This window comes from Schistocerca piceifrons, chromosome 3, assembly GCF_021461385.2.
Source record: "Schistocerca piceifrons isolate TAMUIC-IGC-003096 chromosome 3, iqSchPice1.1, whole genome shotgun sequence".
In the NCBI taxonomy this organism is placed as follows: domain Eukaryota; kingdom Metazoa; phylum Arthropoda; class Insecta; order Orthoptera; family Acrididae; genus Schistocerca; species Schistocerca piceifrons.
The window spans coordinates 323,452,152-323,474,954 of NC_060140.1; the positions used below are offsets into that span (position 1 = coordinate 323,452,152).

General features: G+C 41.2%; 1 protein-coding gene across 1 annotated transcript in view; it reads left to right on the forward strand.

The window, feature by feature from the left end:
• The window catches only part of LOC124788628, a 495,884-nt gene that overhangs the window by 38,524 nt on the left and 434,557 nt on the right, over positions 1-22,803 (forward strand). Inside the window, exon 4 of the mRNA XM_047255898.1 lies at positions 298-514. Within this exon, the coding sequence (XP_047111854.1) occupies positions 298-514 (217 nt within the window). The remainder of the gene's footprint in view (positions 1-297; positions 515-22,803) is intronic.

Genomic DNA, 22,803 nt, shown 5'->3' on the forward strand with positions numbered 1-22,803 from the left:
TCTCTGTCCCCTTTATAAGTCTAGCAAACAACACAATCTAAGCCGCAAGCCATCACCCAGCATAACTGAACAACATAATACATTCAAAACACAAGACTTGGTGGTATTGCCCCCAGACGGGAAAGGAAGCACGACCCGAGATTTACAAATAAAAACATCCCAGACGCGATCTAGATGACGTCCGATGCCTGGCGTTTTCCACTTGACCCATTTTGTTTCGCAATGTGTGGGGTAGTCCCCTCTAGCGTCAGGCCTCGTCAAACAATGTAAAGAGTCGTACGGTGGATGACTTCACAGGAGGGCCGCACGGCGCTGCACTACTGCTCGGGCTGCGCGGACCCGCGCGGGATGTGGTCGCTGCTGGAGGCGGCGGGGGCGGACGTGGGCGCCGTCGACTCTGCGGGCCACACAGCCGCCTTCTACATGCAGCACCCCGAGCAGGCGCCCGCCAGGCCCAGCCACAGCGCCGCCAACGACGCCTCGCAGGCGCGCAAGCTCACCACCGGCAAGGAAGGTAGGGCCGTCTGCTGTACCCTCATAGAGATGGGTAGTTCGCGAACGAACGGGTGCAAAGGAACGGTTCACCACGATGAACGAAAGGACCGAGGAACGAATTCCAAGGAACGATCTGTTCATAGTTCACTTCGGTCGCGGCGGTCTACTTACAGTTCCCGGGAACGAGGAACGATCGGTTCATAGTTCACTAGTTCACTTCGGTCGCGGCGGTCACTTCGGCAGTTCTCGTTCCAGTCTCGGTCGCGTGCTCGTCTCAGTATCGGTCTCCCTCGGCAGCACTCGTCGTTCTTCGCATGGCCACCTGTCTCAGTTCCACTGCCGACTGCTCCTAGTTGTTCAGTATCCAGTTGTTCGTTTCGTTCACTGCGCTCGCCCATTTTACATGTGTTCCAAACTGTTCTTCCAGTTGGGTCTGGCTATTCAGCGTCCACGACCGGTAATTAAAAAGTATTTTATAGTTACGTAAATTACATAAAAATCACGTTGTATGTAGTACGTACGTCTTTTCAGGTAACAAAAGGGCATATCAGCTCTTCATTATATCGATGAACAGCAGAAGACATACTTACAAAAAGGCAAGTTTTTTTGTTATTCATATATTTTTTGGTTTCATCGACTTGATTTAGCAACTAACTTTCAATAATTTGCTTAATTTTTAGTGTAAGAAAATTCATATAAAACTATTTTCGTGTATCTTTCATACACAAAACATTACATTTAGGAAGGCTCTAATTATTTTTAAGTTTGATTGTTTCCAATTTGCATTACCTGCTAGTTTGGTTTCTTTGAAAAAAAAATTGGGTTGTAGGTTATTTTGGCTCAGTAGCAAAAGTGGTGCCTCTCCATTGGAAAAGACATAGATTGCCATAAAATCGTATTTACTTATTATCTCAAAAACATTTGTTCAGAAGGAGCTTTCAAGCCAAAAACTTTATTACTGCGAACTTAATTATTATTACTTTTGCTGCATTAACTTTAATAATGCAACATAAAAACCTAAATTTTACTAAGCGTGTGATGCAAGTATGATGAGAAAATCACATTTTATTTTATGCTTCCATGAAGTCTACTTCGCCTACGAACTCAGAGACAACGTGAAGTATATATAGGGTGTAAACGATTATTGTTTACAACGTACCATAGCTATGTTGTGGAAGTCGAAACGAAGAACTTTATACAAGATACTTGTGGTCTATTAAGTTGGGAAACAGCCACCAACAGGTTTACAAGACTACATGTGCTATAGCCCATCCGCGTCGCGTGAGATTTTCATGTTCTCTTCTCCAGCTCTCTACTCACCATCATCGATTGTTCCGCAATTGTTGCTTGCATTAGCTTATTTCTTCACTGCCTAATTGTTACATGTTTGTCTGTTTGTTGAATCTGCTCGTAACGGGCAACACATCGTCCCTAATTGGCGAGCAGTCTGTACTCGGGGCCGGTTTTCCGTGCGCCACCCTATATTATTTCCCTGCCATCAGCCACACAACGTTACAGTTGGCTAAACGAGAGGTTCTGCAGAATCACAGAAATTCTTACACACTTCTAAAAGTGTGTAAGAATTCTGTGATGAATAAAAACTCTATACTCCAGGGGGGAGGCAAGTGCCCTCTCTTAGTGCCCTCCATCCTTCAGTCATCTACATTACTAGATTTCAGTTTTTCATAAAAACCATATACCAAGCACAAATGAACGGTGAACGAGTAAAAATGAACGGTTCCCAAAAAAGAACGATCAGCAGTGAACTAGTTCCCAAGGATGAACGAGTTTTCCCATCTCTACTTATAGTCAGTTGCAGGAATAGCCAGTAAAATAAGTTGCACTTTCGGGCACAGGTTAGCGTACATCTTACTATTTAGTTTCTGGTCCAACACTTTATTTTACAGGCCCATCTTGATCACATAAAACTTTTATACTTCCTGTTACCGATTCCGGTTACTGCCATCTTCAGATTTTATCAAACAAAAACAGTTTGTAACCAACTAAGTTCAATTTGCTGACGCTAAATCTACAAAAAGCCTGGTGCTACATGATCAACAGCGATGCACACCAGCTGCACATACCATAAAATATTCTGATGTAGGTATCAACGTCAAATTATGCATGTAAGTACACAGTAAGCGCTGGTGACGATCGGGATGCGACTGGTATTTATACAAATAACTGAGGCCAGCAGAAAGCACTATAGCTAGAGTACATAATCAGTATCCAAAGTTAGTAGTTAAAATGCAGTGTGCGTAGCCATTAATTAAAATTACTTCACATGGCAAAATAAGCATCTGACAATAAAATATGTACTGAGATACAGGGTGTTTATAAATGAATATCGGGCCTTTAACGCTTTATAATATTTATTACATTAAACTCACAGTTATAAATGATGTATCAAATGAAAGAATAACTCAAACAGTTTTACTAAGAACCTTATAAATGTTCAATGTCAGCATAATTTGTCACAAGGCACACATCAAGTCTATAGCCGAGTTCTTCCCAAACGTTGATAAGTTTGTCTTCAGTGACTGTAGCAACAACTGCTTCAATCAGGTTTCTTAATTCAGGGAGGTCTGGTGGTATCAGAGGCACGTACACACAATCCTTGACGAAGCCCCAAAGGAAAAAATTGCATGGCGTTAGGTCAGGTGCACCTGGAGGCCATGCAAAGCACGCCCTGTCATTGGGCCCCTTGCGGCCTATCCAGCACTTGAATACAGTGAAGTTCAACCAATCACGTACTTCGCTATGCCAGTGAGGTGCTGGAAAATGAAGTTCTCTGGCTCATCTTCTTCCAGCTGAGGGAAGAGCCATTGCTCTAGTGTATCGAGGTAAGAAGTGCCAGTTACAGTAGGCTTACCAAAAAAGAAAGGCCCATAAACTTTCCGCCGGGATACGTCACAAAAAACAGTCACTTTAGGGGAATCTCGTTGGATTTGTACCACCGCGTGAGGATTTTCTGAGACCCAGATGCGCTCATTATGAGTGTTAACATGTCCACTAAGGTGAAAGGTCGATTCAGCACTGAAGACAACATGATCCAAAAAATCTTAATCGTCATGAAACAACATTTAGTTTTCGAAGTTCGCACATAATCCATCGTCTGTCGGCTTTAGAGCCTGTAATAAATATAAACGGTAAGGATGTAGTTGTATGTGTTTTCTTAAAACTTTCTAAACAGTCGACATGGGATCTTGTAATTCACGACTGGCCTTCCGGACAGATTTCTTTGGGCTACGAGTGAACGACTCTCTCACTCGGTCAACAGTCTCTTCACTAACTATTGGTGGTCCTGTGTTCTTCCATTTACAAAGACAGCCGGTATCTTCAAATTGATGATACCATCTACGAATGTTATTATCACTTGGAAGATCACAACCGAACTTCAGCCGGAATGCACGTTGCACGGTAACTACAGATTCGATCTTTGCAAAGTGCAAAACACAAAACGCTTTCTGTTCACTAGTCGCCATCTTCGCTACTACTGCTGTCTAGCGGATTGCACCGAGAAAACTGCGCGCTGCGCATGCGCACTGGTGCCAAACACAACTGTTTGAGTTGCTCTTTCATTTGGCATATCATTTACAACTGTAAGTTTAATCTAATAAATATTATAAAGCGTTAAAACCTCGATATTCATTTATAAACACCCTTTCCAAAAAAAAAAAAAAAAAAAAAATGGTTCAAATGGCTCTGAGCACTATGGGACTTAACTTCTGAGGTCATCAGCCCCCTGGAACTTAGAACTACTTAAACCTGACTAACTTAAGGACATCACACACATCCATGCCCGAGGCAGGATTCGAACGTGCGACCGTAGCGGTCGCCCTGTTCCAGACTGTAGTGCCTAGAACCGCTCGGCCACCCCAGCCGGCCACCCTTTCCAATACGTACAATTAGATCCATACTTAAAATCCACATAACAAGTGCAGATAGTAATAATGGGAAGCTCCTAGCCTGTCAAAGTGAGACACATAATTGTGTAAAAGCCAGTATAAAAAGTTTAAAAATAAAATCACGTCTATAAAACGAAGTCTCCCAGCTTGACAAAACAATTAAACCGTAACATAAGTGTAAGGTAATCAACAAAAGAGTGACTAGTATTTAAAAAGTCGTTAATACATTCGGAGTGGTATCTCAATGGCGCCGCCTCGTGACTTCTCTGTATGACGTTCCTGTTTTCTTGTGGCGGAACTTGCGGAGGCGGGGCCCAGTCTCCTCATCGCTGGCGGCCGACGCACACGACTGCACGCCAAGCAGTTGAGGCCCTCGATGTTGCTCAAACCAGATTGAACAGTAATTCCAGTTGCAGTTTTCTTTGTACATAAATCTCCATTTCCTCGAGTAGGTTCAGTAATTGCCCCTTTGGCGTCCTATGCAACACTTTTGTATTATTCTCTGTTTCCTGTCGAATGTTTCTCTCTGCCCAAACGTGTACCGAAAGCGCCCTGATTTTTGTAATACGTATACTCTCTAAAACGTGTCTTCAAATTCCTTCCCGTCTGACCGATGTAACAGATCTGAAGATTGCAGGATGTCGAAACCGGTAACAGTGAAGAGTAAACTATGATCACGGACTCATTTTCAGACTTTACGTCTTCGATTGATAAATCTTGTTCAGCGCTTGGAACATGATCGGGCAGGGACTGTATTAATTACTTGGAACAAATAACAGCACAAGCTACGCTTTTATGTTCGGTCATCATGAGCAGTTTGGTTCTCCAAGGCCGTTTTCAAGTGGTTGTAAGAATATGTCGTGGAAGTACACTTGCAGACTGTTTGTGAAGTGTTGGTCGTAACCTAGGTATAATCAAACGAAAAAAAAAACTTTAGTTGAATAGAGAGAAACACAATTCACGCTAATAATGACAAATCTTGGGAATCATGAAACAAATTAAGCTCGTTTCGTTAACCAGAAACAGTCTTTCAACACTTGGAACGACAAAACATAGTTTTACAGGTATGAACTGTGTTTTATCCTAGCAAGAGTTGAAACACTGTTCGTGCTAAACTAGCTCTGAACTGTCTTAGCAAAGGAAACAACCAGACGAAGTCTCCGAATCGAATATAAAAATTGTCCATCTTTCTGGCAATGACGAAAACAATGTGATACTGGGCCCTGGCTCTAAAAGATAGGAAACGACTCTCATCATTAACTTCACAACAACACATTTACGATAATGACAAAATCCGATATAAATTCTAAATCTGACAACACAGTACCGTAGGGAAAAGCTAGAGTGTAAGTTTCAAACAAGAATGTTCTATGTCCAGTGAGGCCAACAGTAGGCAGTCACAGAAATACTACGAAATCAAGAATCAGTCTTTCTGTCCGGGCCGCGTCTTCTGTAGAGTGGCCATGCTGCAGGATCCAGCGCCAGGAGGCTGGATCGGGCAGCGATTGCAGCGTAGCGATAACCACAAAGAGAGTTCCTGATTCTGGAAACGCGATAAGCATTCGGCGCCCTGCGATTTTTCCAAATGAATCTCCACTTCCTACACAGACAGTATAACCTTCGACGTGCAGTTAATTTAAATGAAAATGAGATTAATGTTGGTGTGACAGGCGGTAGTTTACTTCCAGTTATTTCATGCTATTGATATTATTTTACATCAACGAACTGAAAACGAAGACATTGTACGTACTATGATTACAAACTTCTCTTAAAAGTGAATGGTGACCGGGTGCTCCGTGCTGTGTTATGAACAGGTTTCATAATCTGTTCTTTTGTTCTGCCTGCTTTGGGTGGCTTGTGGTCACTGTCCCATCAAGTCAGCCGACTAATGTGATGCTTTCTTAGAAGGCATTTGGCTAAAGAAATCAAAGTAAACAAAGTGTGTACATAAAGCAATCAATGAATTTAACACACAGAGCAGTACTTGTGCATATTTTACATTTTATCTGGAAATTTATCTAAAATCCAAGTAGCATGCACAATTAGATAAAAAGGATCAGCGAATAAGTGAAAATGGAAGATTCCCCAAAAAGAACGATCATCAGAGAACTACTTCCCAAAGATGAACGAGTTTGCCTATATATACTAATGTTCATGATGTATTACGATTAATGATAATAGTTCACTTCACTTCGTATAGTTTCACTACTAATCACCATGTATACACATAAATATACCCATAAGCATACACATATATTCACAATTGCTCTCTCATTTTGGTAGTGACATTTTTTTAAGATCCTTATTGGGTTGCAACCCTCTTACCTTGCCTGTTCTAGAATAACTCAATAAATATGCCCCCCCATGGGGTATACTAGTTACTATGAAAGGACCATTGTATAACGGTTGAAATTTTGTATTTTTAGTATGTATAAGAGAGGAACTATGATGGTTCCTTAGTGATACCTTCTCTCCTAGCTCATAGCTTTGTAACTTTCCAAGCCTTTATCAAAGAGCTTCTTCCTCTGAGCAGTTGTTTCAGTTAATGTTACAATAGCTTTTCTCATTTTTCTCTTCCCAATCGATGTTATCTCTGGATTTACTTGGTAAAAGGACTTATCCGTCAGTCTCTTTCTACCTTTTGAAACACTAATTGACTAGGTGTGCATCCAGTAGACCTGTGAGGTAAATTATTAACAGTTTATTCAAACATATGTAAATAGATAATTTCCTGGACTGCTTAATTAATCAATATGTTCTAATGAATCTGTTTAGCTCTCTAATTGTTCTTGCAAATGGGTTTGCCTCTGGATGGAACCTGGAGATTAATATTGTATTTGATTTACCTCATTCACTCAAGAAACTTCTCCAGCTAACATTAGTGAAGTTCTGTGTGTAATCAGACAGTATTACTGTAGGCTTGTCAACCTTAAGGATGTAATCGTTTACCATTCTGCATGTTATGACAGTGCTTGTGGCAGTTCTCAGATTGTAAAGTTTGATATGCTTTGAAAAAAAGTCATTCACTGCTGGTATGTATTTTGCTCAAGATTAAGGATGAGGAAGAGTGCCACAAACATCTGTTGTAATGATTTGTAAGAGTTCAGTGATTAAAATACTCTTTAGCACTTCCTTGCTGCAAATATTAGGAGGTTTCGCCTTCTGGAATACTAAACATGTTCTGATAATTCTTAGCATTTTCCTCCACTTTTTGGGGAAGTAACAATAAGGACTTATCTCACTCAAATACTTAATAACATTGAAATGTCACCAAGCTTGATGTGTGTACAGTATTAATTTCTTCTCATACATGATGGGAATATACACACACCAGCTGATGGACACAGGGTCCTAGCGAGAAACAGTACTCCCTCACATAGTGATTCATAAGTTTTGTAGGAGGATTAGTGGCTAGCTGTTGTTTAACATTGCTCCAATGTAGATCTTTATCGTGTATGCTGATCATGTTTTTATACATATCAGGGTAGTATTTCCATTAATGCGTATCTTGCAGTAACAGGACCCCAAATTCAGATTATGTTTCTTCTTTCAGGTAAGTGGGATAATGCATTCATCACCAAATTATTGTATAATTTCGAAAATATATTCAAGTACTATGAAATATCACGTGACAGGTCACTCACGCAGTAACCTGCAACTCAATAAAATCCTTAGTTGCTGATGCTCGCAAAATAAGAATGAAATTTTTTGAATGCCCAAACAACTGCTAGGGCTTCTAGGTCTGCTGTCGAAAATGCTGTTTTGCACTTGGATAATAAGTGCCTGGCAAAGGCCGGCCGAAGTGGCCGTGCGGTTAAAGGCGCTGCAGTCTGGAACCGCAAGACCGCTACGGTCGCAGGTTCGAATCCTGCCTCGGGCATGGATGTTTTTGATGTCCTTAGGTTAGTTAGGTTTAACTAGTTCTAAGTTCTAGGGGCCTAATGACCTCAGCAGTTGAGTCCCATAGTGCTCAGAGCCATTTGAGCAAAGGCTTGGGTTGAACAGTTGGTGTTTTAGTATCATGTTGTATTTGAATAAGACATGCACCAAATCCACCCAACAGTGTGTGATAGGTAGATAAAATTCCTTTGACACATCCAGAGCTGACCAGAAGAAACGATCTAGGTCAGATTTAAAATTTGTCTTGCTGCCAGTAGACATTTTATGTTACCAGGATAATAATCAAAGATAGTTGTTGCTGCATATGGATTTGATACACTGACAGCTATAATAATGGGTAATAAAGATCATTTTCAATCTAGTGTTGTAGGCCCTTACTGTTCTTTGCGTATTGTGATGGGTTATTTATGACAAATTTCACTAGCGAATATATGTATATTGACAGTGCAGTTAAAATGCCTATCTCCTTCAAGAGGTACCTACATGACATCTTGGGTGCACACCCCAGATTCTTCTTATTACTCGCTTTTCTGCAACCTAAATTTTCTTCCTAAGTGGAGAGTTATTCAAAACATTTTCTATAAGACATTATTGAGTAGAAATATGGAAAATATGTCAGGAAGTTAATTCGTTGCTTCTGAGATTAGCAATTACACGAGGAGTAAAAATGGTGAACTTAATCGTTCGTAACACTCAGTAAGATTCTTCTTCCAATTCAAGTTTTTTCATGAATATGTTCACCCTAAAATTTGAACCATTCTAACCTATTTACTGACTTCTGCTCATGTAGTACAACAGTTGTTAGTATGACTCTATATGTTGTACAGAACTGAGTAAAATGTGTTTTTTTTTCAAAATTTAGATAGAATCCATTTTATGAGAAACACTTAATATTTTTCTTTGGAAAACTTAATTTGGAATCTCTTCTGTTGGTTTCTCTCTAATTAAGATTTACGGTAATACTAGTATGATCTACAAAAAGTACCAATTCTGTTTGTTGAATGTTAGTGGAAATTCATTTACAAATCTGAGGGATAAGATTGGACACAAAACTGAACTCTGTGGGACTACTCGCTTTGTGATTTCTCCCCAGCACAGACTGAATTATTCAGCACTACTTTTTACATTCTGTTTAGGTATTATTCAAACTAACTGGGGATAAAACTATCAGTTCCACAAAATATAGATTTTTATAAGAGAGTAACACGATCTACACGATCAAACACCTTGGAAAGATCACAAAAAATACCAACTGGTAACATTTTATTACTTAAGGCTTCCACTAATTATCGAGTGCATGTATAAATAGCATGCTCAAGGGAATCCAAACTTATATTTGCTAAGTAAATTGTTTATACTTGTCAGACTACTCTTGAGCACATTACTTTTTCGAATATTTTGGAAAAAGATGTCAATAAGGAAACTGGATGATAATTATTTAAGTCTTTCTTTTCGACTTTCTTATGGAGAAGATTAACAATTAATAATTTTGATCTGTCTGAAAAAAATCCCTGTGCCAATGATGCATTACCTATACCACTCAGGACACTGCTTATTAAGTTGGAACAACTTTTCAGAATTCTATTTGAAATTCCCTCAACACTACATGAGATTTATGATTCTGTTAATTTCAGTGAATGTAGATGCTACTTCTTGTTCCTTAAATTTTTATGGAGTGACATTTTAATATATTTTCTTGCTTCTTCAGTTGAACAGTTTAATCCTATTTTTGCTATCACATTCAGATTGTTAAAAGTACATGAAGCTTGTTAATTATCAGTCACATAATTGTCATTTAGTTTAATTGTTATGGTATCTTGTACACTGACTGGCTCTCCTGTCTCCCATTTGACAATATCCCGTACAGGTTTCTAACATGTATGAAACTGGTTCTGGTCTACCTTCCTACCATAGTTGCGCTAGGACGCTCTGTGAATGTTACAGGAATTTGTGTTGAACCTGTGACCTGCAAGGTAGGAAGATACCATCTCACACACAGAAGTATGCAACAGTGTGGACAGTAATGTAACCAGACAATGACCTCAATGTCAGTTCCACCACACTACCTGTAAAGGAAACGGTATCGCTAACAGAAATTAGTGTAAGGTTTCAGGCGTAACTATATGTTAGCAAAAAATGAAAATGTTAGACTTTCGTTATTAAGGTGTATTTTTACTCTAAGTATGACTTCATGACATATTATAATACGTACAGGATGGTAAAATATTGATATGGGGTGTTCACAACTGTGAAGCAAAGTTCCTAACTATTCTAAGGTTCTTTAATAGTAAGATGGTGGATGACCATGTTCGGGGGTCGATAACACACAAACAAATTAAATACAGTTGGGGCCAGAGATATCAATTACGTTAAAAAGCGTAATGAAAATACCCAAAATTGGATGGGGGTCGTTAAAGAGCAATCAAGAAGAAGTACACATTTAAAACAATTCAATAACGACAGGGTATAAAGCACTCTACAGTGGCTGATCAGTTCTTTTCGTTAAATCGGATATCGGATATCGTCAATTGACCCCGACAATCGTGAATATGTTTAACTGCAGGTCATGGCTGAACGTACAAAACAATAGGAGAGACGGAGACGACAGCAATTTTGAGTGTCAACTGAATATCACTTGCCGACGTAGCACGAGCGCTCCTGTTTACCTTTCGTCGGCGGCGGCAGTGGCGGCTGTCAGCGCGAGCTGTGAACTTGAGAATATGTTCTAAATCTCTCTCGACTGTTAAACCCCAGTCTGATACATTATCTACGTCTTCAGTGAAGCCGAGACTCCAGTTCTTCCATAGCTAATTTAATTGGCATTATACACGCCACTTGACTGGAATAGCGCGTACGTCGTTGCCCTCAAATCGCTCGCAAGTGTTAACCGTAAGTGCTCGGTGCGATTCTCCGTACTAAGAGACATTGCAATTTAACTCCTTACGAGTTAAGACGAGCCTATGGACAAGTGTTCACATAATGACACTCGCAATCGTCTCAGAATGGAGCGAGAGTCGCCTTGCTCGAACACTCGACGATTTGCTGCAAGAGAAGAGTGAATTTCTCTGTCTACATTTGCCTTTATCAAAGCTGGTGGCCACGCGTTTTCTTTCTGGCCAATCATAACGTTCATTCTTGTTATAACTCCACCCATAAGAGTTTTTGAAGCCTATCACAGGCGTTGTTCGTAGGGCAGAGTTTAACTTCTGCTATGTAATACTGAGATAAACGGCATTATCTTTCATGCGAGTTTAAAAACAGGTGGCTGCGGTGAGGCACCAGTGTTTTGAGTTGGGTTTCTCCGGACACTTATCTGCCCTCTCCAGCCATGTTCCTGCAGAAAGCTTTCCGAAGTGTCGTCTTTAAAAGCAGGGACAAGGGCGGCATTTGCCGACTACCTGCGCAATGGCTCCGGCGTCGCATTGTTCTGCTGTGTGGGTTTCAACCTAACTTTGGAATGGGCGTTGCTATCGTAAAATTCTCCTTCCCTCAGAACTGCCTCTCATAGATTGGCTCTGGACAAATTACTTGTGTACAATTACTGGTGTGAGTGTTAGTGATTTATATTCATGAAATGCTGGCTTGTTTATTCACATTGTCTATCAATGATTCGTACATTTTCATGTAACTACACTATGTGATCGAAAGTATACGGACACCTGGCTGAAAATGACTGACAAGTTCGTGGCGCCCTCCATCGGTAATGCTGGAATTCAATACGGTGTTGATCTACCCTTAGACTTGATGACAGCTTCTACTCTTGCAGGCATACGTTCAGTCAGGTGCTTCACGGAGTGCTCCACTCAGGAGAGGTATCGACGTCGGTCGGTGCGGCCTGGCAGGAAGTCGCCATCCAAAACAGCCCATGGTGTTCTATATGATTCAGGTCAGAACTCTGTGCAGCCCAGTCCATTACAGGGATGTTATTGTCGTGTAACCACTCCGACACAGGTCGTGCATTATGAACAGGTGCTCGATCGTGTTGAAAGAGGCCATCGCCATCCCCGAATTGCTCTTCAAAAGTGGGAAGCAAGAAGGTGCTTAAAACACCAATATAGGCCTATGCTGTGATAGTGCCACGCAAAACAACAAGATGTGCAAGCCCCTCCATGGAAAACACGACCACATTATAACAGCACCGCCTCCGAATTTTACTGTTGGCACTACACAAGCTGGCAGATGATGTTCACCGGGCATTCGTCATACCCATACCCTGCTATCGGATCGCCACATTGTGTACCGTGATTCGTCACTCCACACAACGTTTATCCACTGCTCCTTACACCAAGCGAAGTGTCGTTTGGCATCTACCGGCGTGATGTGTGGCTTATGAGCACCCGCTCGATCATGAAATGCAAGTTTTCTCACCTCCCGCCTAACTGACATAGTACTTGCAGTGGCTCCTGATGCAGTTTGGAATTCCTGTGTGATGGTCGGGACGGATGTCTGCCTGTTACACATTACGACCCTCTTCAACTGTCGGCGGTCTCTGTGAGTCAACATACGAGGTCGGCCTCTACGCTTTTGTGCTGTACATGTCCCTTCCCGTGTTCACTACCACATAGGAAACAGTGGACCTAGGGATGTTTAGGAGTATGGAAATCTCGCGTACCGACATATGACACAAGTGACACCCAATCACCTGACCACTTTCGATGTTCGTGATCTTCGAGGAGCGCCCCACGATGTATAATGACTACTGAGGTCGCTGATATGGAGTATCTGGCAATAGGTGGCAGCATAATGCACCTAATATGAAAAACATATGTTTTGTGGGTGGTCTGGACACTTTTGATTACATAGTGTATGTCGTATGACATATCGATTTTACCGAAATTGTTTCAGGAATTCAATGTAAGGTATGTTATTTGTTTGACACCTTACAGTTTTAATCTCATTATCCAAATCGTTAATTTCTGTCAGGGTATACATACATTTGAGATTTTTATCAATTTCCTTAAAATATTACAGTATTTTTCGAGTACTCAAATAATGTCGCATCTTGAATTGTTGTGGCCTTTAAATTTCCCTCTTGCTCTTACACGAGATTTTAATTCCGTTAGCTATCCACAACTTAATTTTTTAAATGGATTTTTTGGATAACTTTCAGGCAACCAATTTTCTAATGTTGACACAAATTTATTATAAAACAAATTGAATGTGACTTTTCATCTCGTCTGCAAATGCCTGAAGCCATACCACATCTGTTACCACGCTCTTAAAACGTTGTATCCTGGTCTCCCAATAAGCTTCATTGCTTTATATGAACCCCGCCCAGGGCTACATGGTGGTTTGTTGTTTGTTTACAGTGATTGTGCATTATGATCAGATAGTCCATTGACACTGTCCTGAACACCATCTATAAAAATGTTATTAATCTGTGTCCTATTATCTTGCTGCACGTGAGTTGGTAAATTGACTTCTGAAATTTGATTCAAACTCAAGAAAAATGGTTCTAGTTCATTTCTCCTGCCCGTATCTTATAAGAAATTTACACTGAAATCTCCAAAGAGTTCTAACTGTTTCTTCTCCTCTGAAGGTTACTCAATAATGCATCTAGATTTCTCGTGAGTAGCTGAATGTTTCCTAGAGAAGATCTGAGACTGTTGCTATTATCAGAGAAGAATTCTGCAATAAAAGCTCAAAAACACAAGCTGCTAGGTTCTTATCAACACAAAAACTATTCATTTCTGTAGTTTTGACTTTAAGTTCAACTTTTACTTATGTTGAAATTCCCCATTTTTGCATCGACTCGACACGAAAGTGATGCTTATCTGTAATCCCTGATATTTAACTTCTAGATCCATTGGTTACATGGTGTCCAGACAGACACAGAACATCTATCACTTCAGAATTTTTCACATACTCTAGAAGTAGCAGAAGCTCATCTAACTCGTTCTTCAACCTCCTCATTTAATTTTATTTTTCTGGGAACTATTACATATTTTACTGTCCTGTTCTGCTATGTTTAATTCAATACTGTCCGTCTGACATTTTAACCTAAACAATTGGCCCCTTTGGCTCCAGCAATCACAGGGATTTTGCGTTGTGTGGTTGTAGCCCTCCTTGCTCCATTATACTTTCTGCAAGATGCTCAGTTAATATTACCTTGCCCTTCCAGTCAGGTGCAGGCCATTATTTGTGTATCCCCATCTCCCAAATGCTGCAAAATTCAGTCTGAATTGTGAAACTCTGAACTGAGTACTACGGCAAGTGTAGAGAAATGCAGCATACTTGCGTGATTCCTCGTCCCTCACCTAAGGTGATTTGCCATTGTGAGGCACAAAATCCGTGTTAGTGAGGTATCTTACTCCATGAAACGTTTGAAGTTCATGATAATCCTATTAATGTCAATGATGTCAGCAACACGTCATACACTACCATCAGACTTATCCACAGCGACTAGCCGGTTACAATTGAGAATCATAGATGGTTCTATATTACCATTCCCGCATTTTCCGTATTTCCTAAGTGACAGCCAGTCGTTTCGCCAAATGGAAGGAATAGGAAGTATGGCATTATGTGTCATATGGTACACCATTGAGGTGGCATACATATTCTCTGATAGCCCGTGAACTCCCTTCAAACACTTTGGCATACTATAGAAAAATACTTCCTAAACTTGTGCTCTGCTCATGACTTAAGTATGTAGACTGCCCTACTCTTTATTCTGTTTTCCTGCATGTCGGCCACAGTAGTAAACGCCACTAAATAAGTGGACTTGTTGCTTACCATTTTAATTTGCAGGCTCTGATAATACGAGTATTTACCATGCCCTACTTCAGATTTTAACAAATCCACCTGTACCTTACCTTCTGTAATAATCATGTGGCATTGCCCTTTGAAAGTTCAATTGTTACGTCTCTTTCATGAAGAAATTCTATGCCTAGCCTATTTTTCTGTGCTTTCAAGAGATCGAATCCTTAAAACTTGTGTGGTATGGCTACATTTTTAGTGTCATTGGTATACAGATCTGCCATCTTACGTTATGTATCGCTCCAAGCATTTTGTGATTACTAACTGGCAAGGTATGTACACAGTTTTTTTGTAGCAGGCTAACTCAACACAGCCCCAGAATTACTGTAGTTAGGATATCGCCTACTTACACTTTGACTGCTGACTATGACTCTGTTACACACCAGTTATCGCAGTTCTCACCATCAGAATGCAATTTATTCTTAATATCATTACCATAATCGTATTTGATCAGTTGGATACATTGATCACTGCCCATGTTCTACTCCTCGACTGCCACATTGGGGCTTAATGTCTTTGGTCATTTTACAGCTTCAGTCTAGACAGATGGCTAGCAGTTCTGTCACATGACTAATCTGAACTGTACTATGCTGGTTCGGATGAACTGCAATATTTTGCTGTTTGGTTGCCACTGACAATCATTATTAACATTACCATATCCAAGATTAACCTGTCATTGTGGCGCCTTTGTTTGCACTTGTTCATGAGACTGCTGTAATTATTATAATTATTGCTGTCATTACCATTCTGTCGGCCTCGTAACCCATTCTCTGGCATGATATGACTTGTAAACTGGTTTTATTCTGAATTCTGGCTGTGACTATGTCTATTAAATTTGAGACGATGCCTTTGCATCCTGATGAATCAGGTCAATGGAATCTAATATAGAGAGGAATTCCTTCAGTTTAGGTTCTGACCAAGTAACGAGATTTGCTCTTATACACACAAGTAGTTTGGGCTTTAAAATCTGTGGCACATCACGGTGTGTCATTGGATTCCCCCAATATCTCATTTTGTTAATATACTTTTCAAATTATTACCTGAGACTTCCTTACCATGCATGGAAAGTTCTGCATTAAAACTTTTTTAGCGAAGTCGTTCCTGGACTCCAGCAGACCAGTACTTTGCGAGAAGTCTTCTCAAATTCTTGGTACGTTTCACGGGATTCTGCAGCTGTAGCTCATCACGCGGCATTGCGCTGGATGTAACCACTGACCAGCCTAAGTTTCTGTGCATCTGTCCACGATTTTGGCATTACTCCTTGAAAGGAATGGATGAAAACAACAGGGTGTGTTGTTCTTTCATCTGGTGCGAAAATTTCAAATTGCCTGTGGCATGTCGAATATCGTCTAACATTATTGCATTTAACAGTGTATCTGCTATGGCATTGGACTGTGATTCACGCAAGAATGCCACGGATAGTTCCTGTTGTCCGTGCTACGGCAGATTTAACACAGGCTCAGAAATGCGCCCATTCTCTGATCCTTGTCCTGTAGGGTTGATTATCTTGCACGATATCTCCCATTCTGGCCAGTTGTCTTTTCACATTATCTATTTGTTCATGGACAGCATCCTGCCACCATGAAGAGTTTTGGTCTAGTCTTTGCATAGTGTTACACAACTCAAACTCCGTTTGACTCTCCGCAAGCTCAAGTTCCACTATGGCGCCGTTCGCAATTTTAGTAACCACTGTTTGAACTTTCTTTTCTGTGGCTTGGTCTATTGTTGCATTCTTTGCGGTTATCCAAGCCTTATTGTTTCCCTTGTTGTTCAATTTTCTCCTGCAGTGGTGTTTATTCTTCTGTCGTCATATTATCCATCCTCGTGGATACTCTGCACAGCTGCGGTCAAATAAGACTGCATCAGCTGAATTCCGGTAATTTCGTTTGCTAGTTTCTCTACCACTTTCGATAAATCACGCGCTGAAGTGTCTTGGTTCCATGAGAGTTCTTAAATTTTGGATGCGATAGCATCCCTTTTATGTGCCATTTTCTCCCGATTTTGAGCTATTGTCTCCAGATTTTGCGACAATTTTGTCATCATTAATGACATAGCTTCCAACTTTTTACGAGTACCACGATCTAATAAGTCGCTGCCTTTCTTGTGACGTGGCTTCTTCCGCTCCAGATTCCAAAGCGACAATATTACATTCGTTCGTTTCCACAGCTAACTTTTGCTACCTGATTTTCACCATAGTCTAAAATTACCATAGATCTGGTAAATACAATGTCTATTTTGCAAATACACTGGTTATTAATGCTATCCCGCTGTCAAGTGGCAAAAGTGATTGCAACGTAAGACGCTTGGCAATGAAAAAATAATTACTTTCCGCGCAAACTAAATTAATACTCGGCGGCGTGCTGATGAGAGCGACCCTAAACGCATTTCCCATTTACGTTCGCACCCATCAGCCACAGCGCAAAGTGTCAAAAAATTTAGTCTGCGCGGTCAGTATCGATCCCTAGACTAATTATTGTCAGAGGGCGCAAATTTTCGACAAAAAATGACGGGAATTTCGGTACTGAGTGAAATTACACACTCTTCCTAGACAAATCTACAGATCTGACATTTGAGTTCTCCTAAGCGGTTACCTGGTTACAAGGTTGTCTGTATGAAAAACTGAAGTTTAAAATAACGGTTTTTCTGCTCCGCCTGCGAATTCCTTTATAACTTTTATTTATAACTACCGACAAGTAAAGGAAGAAACACAGAGTTTTTCTGAAAATATATGCCTGTAGTGATTTGCAAAATCCCTTTCACATGCAACCTGGTAAGGTACCCGGAACTACTTTGCATCTCAACGCTTCAAGCTGCAGACACAGAAGCAGGCCCCATTTGGCAGTTTACCTGCATGGAGGTGAGACGTAGCTTTGGACGAAAACTGGTCACTGCCCATCTACCACCGTATCCTGCAAAAGCTGTACCTACGATGTTTCAGCGTCTTACTGTGTACGCAGCCCGCACTGCAGCACTAAAACACCTTCAGTTTAATTATAACCACCCAGTACATTCTTTCATGATTAGAAATCGAAGTGTAAATATTGAGAGTCAATGAAACGATTAAAAAGTAGGAAAATGGAGCAGTTCGTGCAAAGATAGAGTTAATATGATTATTGTGGTTTTTAGTATTGGACTGCCACTACGCAGATGCGCGGAAAGTGATGAAGCAAGTACCATGCTATCCTCGTCAGGTGTGATTATTTTTTCATTCCCCTGGGATTTATCAATTCATTAAAATTCAAAAGTTAGCATATCAATGACGTATAGGAAAAGAGCAGTCGCAAACACAACCATCTCTATTTTGGAAAACTTCATACTGTAAGTGCAACATGTACAGTTTATTATACACATTCTCATCAAATTTATGTGGACGCCCCTACGTAATGTTGAATGAACCACTAGATGTCACCAGAGGCAGACTTACTAACAAGGAAACAGGGACTATTGTGTTGGCAGCAGAAAAGCAGTAACAGCGGAATAGATCTGTCGGCTCAGTGACTTCGTATGCCGGCCTGTGTGGCCGAGCGGTTCTAGGCGCTTCAGTCTGGAACCGCGCGACCGCTACGGTCGCAGGTTCGAATTCTGCCCCGGGCATGGATGTGTGTGACGTCCTTAGGTTAGTTAGCTTTAAGTAGTTCTAAGTTCAAGGTGACTGATGACCACAGATGTTAAGTCCCATAGTACTCAGAGCCATTTGAACCATTTGACTTCGTATGTTGACTAGTCATTGGATGTCACCTATTCTAAAGGTGCCCAAGTCGACTGTTGGTGCTGTAACTGTGAAGTAAAAATACAACGGAAAATCCACAGCTAAACCAAGAACAGGTGGATCTGATGTATTGATGGACAGCGACTGTCTAGCATTGCAGAGGGTGATTGAAAAGAAAACGTATCTAATCAGCGGAAGGAATCACTCGTGACTTCCAAAGTGCTATAAGCAGTCCAGCTAGCACACTGTGCTTTGGGAGTTACTAAGGGTACAATAGTCCATCTGCTCCTCATAAGCTACACATTGCCGTAGTCAGTGGTAAGCGTCGCTTGAGGCATTTAATGAGCGACGGCCATTGGAGAGTGCATCACTGGAAACGAATGATTTGCTGGTGATGAGTCATGCTGTACCCTTTGACAATCAAATGGATGATGGGTTTCGGTCTGGCGAATGCCTCGAGAACCTGCCATCATACACTATGTGATCAAAAGTATCCGGACACCCCAAAAAACATACGTTTTTCATATTAGGTGCATTGTGCTACCACCTACTGCCAGATACTTCATATCATAGACCTCAGTAATCATTAGACATCGTGAGAGAGCAGAATGGGGCGCTCCGTGGAACTCACGGACATTGAACGTGGTCAGGTGTTTGGGTGTCACTTGTGTCATACGCCTGTACGCGAGTTTTCTACACTTCTAAACGTTCCTAGGTACACTGTTTCCGATGTGACAGTGAAGTGGAAACGTGAAGGGAGACGTGCAGCCCAAAAGCGTACAGGCCGACCTCGTCTGTTGACTGACAGAAACCGCCGACATTTGAAGAGAGTCGTAATGTGTAATAGGCAAACATCTATCCACACCATCATTCAGGAATTCCAAACTGCATCAGGAGCCACTGCAAGTACTATGACAGTTAGGCAGGAGGTGAGAAAACTTGGATTTTATGGTCGAGCGGCTGCTAATAAGCCACACATCACGCCGGTAAATGCCAAAAGACGCCTCGCTTGGTGTAAGGAGCGTAAACGTTGGACGATTGAACAGTAGAAGAACGTTGTGTGGAATGACGAATCACGGTACACAATGTGGCGGTCCGATGGCAGGGAGTGGGTATGGCGTATGCCTGGTGAATGTCATCTGCCAGCGTGTTTAGTGCCAACAGTAAAATTCGGAGGCGGTGGCGTCATGGTGTGGTCGTGTGTTTCATGGAGCGGGCTTGCACCCCTTGTTGTTATACGTGGCACTATCACAGCACAGGGCTACACTGATGTTTTAAGCACCTTCTTGCTTCCCACTGTTGACGAGCAATTCGGGGATGGCGATTGTATCTTTCAACACGGTCGAGCACCTGTTCATGATGCACCACCTGTGGCTGAGTGGTTACACGATAATAACATCCCTGTAATGGACTGACCTGCACAGAGTCCTGACCTGAATCATAAAGAAAACCTTTGAGATGTTTTGAAATGCCGATTTCGTGCCGGGTTTCACCGACCGACATTTATACCTCTTCTCAGTGTAGCACTCCGTCAAGAATGGTCTGCCATTCCCCAAGAAACCTTCCAGCACCTGATTGAACGTATGCCTGCGAGAGTGGAAGCTGTTATCGAACCTAAGGGTGGGTCAACACCGTATTGAATTCCAGCATTACCGATGGAGGGCGCGACGAACTTGTAAGTCATTTTCAGCCACGTTTCCGGATACTTTTTCACATAGTATATATAATGTCAACTGTGAAGTATGAAGAAGCTGCTGTTACAATATGGGCGTGTGTGTCGCTGTTAGGGCGTGTTCGCCTTATTGCGCTTAAGAAAACATTAAAACGGTAAAGATATGGACACATTTACTGCATTGTGAACCGCTTACAGTAGAGGCACAGTTTGGAGACGGTGAATGTATTAGCATGACAACGTGCCGTGTCATAAATCAGCGTCTGTGAGGAGGCAGTGGTCTGTGAACAGTAATTTTCCTGAAATAGACTGGCCTGCGCAGAGACCCGACATGAGACGAATGGAACACATGTGAGATAACTTAGAACGTCGACTTCGCTCCAGACCACAGCGTCCATTATTGCTGACCTCTCCACAAACATTCAGACCTATCACCGAAATACATTGTTTTTTTTGTGACATACGTGTTTTTTAACAAACCTTTGAGGAATTTGCCTCACACTTTCACTACAAATTCAACATGGCATCTGTGATACAATCATAATGGAACAGAACATATTAAAATTTTCTTGGATCCAGATGATGACAGTCTCAACTGTTGAAACCTGCCATCAGGAATAAATAGCACTGAATACGATTTTGGCTGTTGAAGGTTTCTCCATCAGAGTTGAAGCCGTCATAAAGCCGAATGGTGGATACACCACATATTAATCCCAACTTCTAGGTGTGCCGATATTTTTCATCAGATAGTGCATATAGCTTCAATCAGTTTTTTATCCTTTCACCAAATAATACGTCGTGTGAATCTGCTGTCCATAATTGTCCGTTACACGTTATTGTTTCTTAAGTGACTTATTCGTCAGTTGCCTTTTAAATTCGTTAACATTCAAATAGACTTTTACCTCCATGAATGATAGAACAGAAACATATCGGTTTTTACCATAATTTTTATTCAGGTTCGGACGTTCGAAGTGGTATACTTCTTGTAAGGGTAATGTTTTCTGTGAAAACATCTCTTGAAGTCCATGAAAGTCTTTCTTGAAATTTCGGCAATATTTTCCATGTAACTAGATTACAAATTAAGATTGTTACTCAGTGTCAGCCCATTCAAATTCTGATACTGTAGTTTGCCAACGAATTACAACAGCTGTACTAGAAAGAGTTATACGGCAAAGTTTTAATTTGCCTTCTTCAGTTGAACCGCAGACCTATTCCGAGGAAAACAAACTGGAGCATTTGTCTTTCTCTCTTTCCTGCCAGCGTCGCTTACAACCGAGAAAATCAGTTTCTACTTCACAGACATCTTTACACAACTCTCAAGTTGCGAGAAAGCTCTGCCATTTTTATGTTCGAGCATGCAATTCGAAGAATCGCTCGTGTTCCGTGAAATGTCAGAACTCTGCTGGTCGATTGTTAAGTGAGCTGTTGCGTGTTGGGCCGTGAGTAGATCGATGTGCTGTCCATTATTCAGAGAGATCGACCAGCTGACGCATGTGAAATGTATGCACGCGTCTTTCGCTGACGCTATGTAGGCTGCTCTACTGGTTGCAAAGTGTGTGTTAGTAGATCAGGGCGTACGAGGAGTTTGCCAGCTGCGTGTAGCTGCTGAAGGACTATTCTGCACCGTACAATACTTTACTACCACAATTTATCCCGAAACTTTATGGACATATCGATTCGAATGCTAAATAAGCCTCAACAGGATATTTCTATATGAGTAACTAATGAATATTTAGTTTTTTGTTGACACAAACAGCCTACACACTGCAGGAACGACCAGCAGGGTAACTAAGGTGACTGGCGGCCATTGGGAACGCTAAGTATTCGTCCCCGCCACCCCCCCTCCCCCTCCCCTTGTTGACAATTATCTATTTTTAGTTTCATACTCATCACTGCTTAGCATGTATATTTCTTTATTGCCGTCAACACGAGTTAGGATGAAGTAAAAGATACACATTTCAATAACAACACCGTCAGTACAAAAAGTTTCGAGACTGGATTAATAAAAATATTGAAAAAATGTAATATGGTGGTTTTAATGCTCCAGATGTTCTACGTATTCTTCTCCCCACTTCATCACAACTCACGGAACGCTCATACAACCAAATGAAACTGTCAGAACACCCCTTTTTTGGGATGTTATTCAACTTGTGCTTCACCTTCGCTTGAATGTCGGTTATGTAGTCAAAGCGTTGAGGGTTCGTACTGATAATACAAGGTCTCGTTACCAGTAATGATTTTTTTCGCAGAAAAGAAATATACGTGATTTGCCTTTCAATGAAGTTGCGACAGGCGTCCAGTTGTTTCTTTTGTTCGGGACACAAGATGTGCGGGAAAAAAGTCTCTCCTTCGAATATAACATT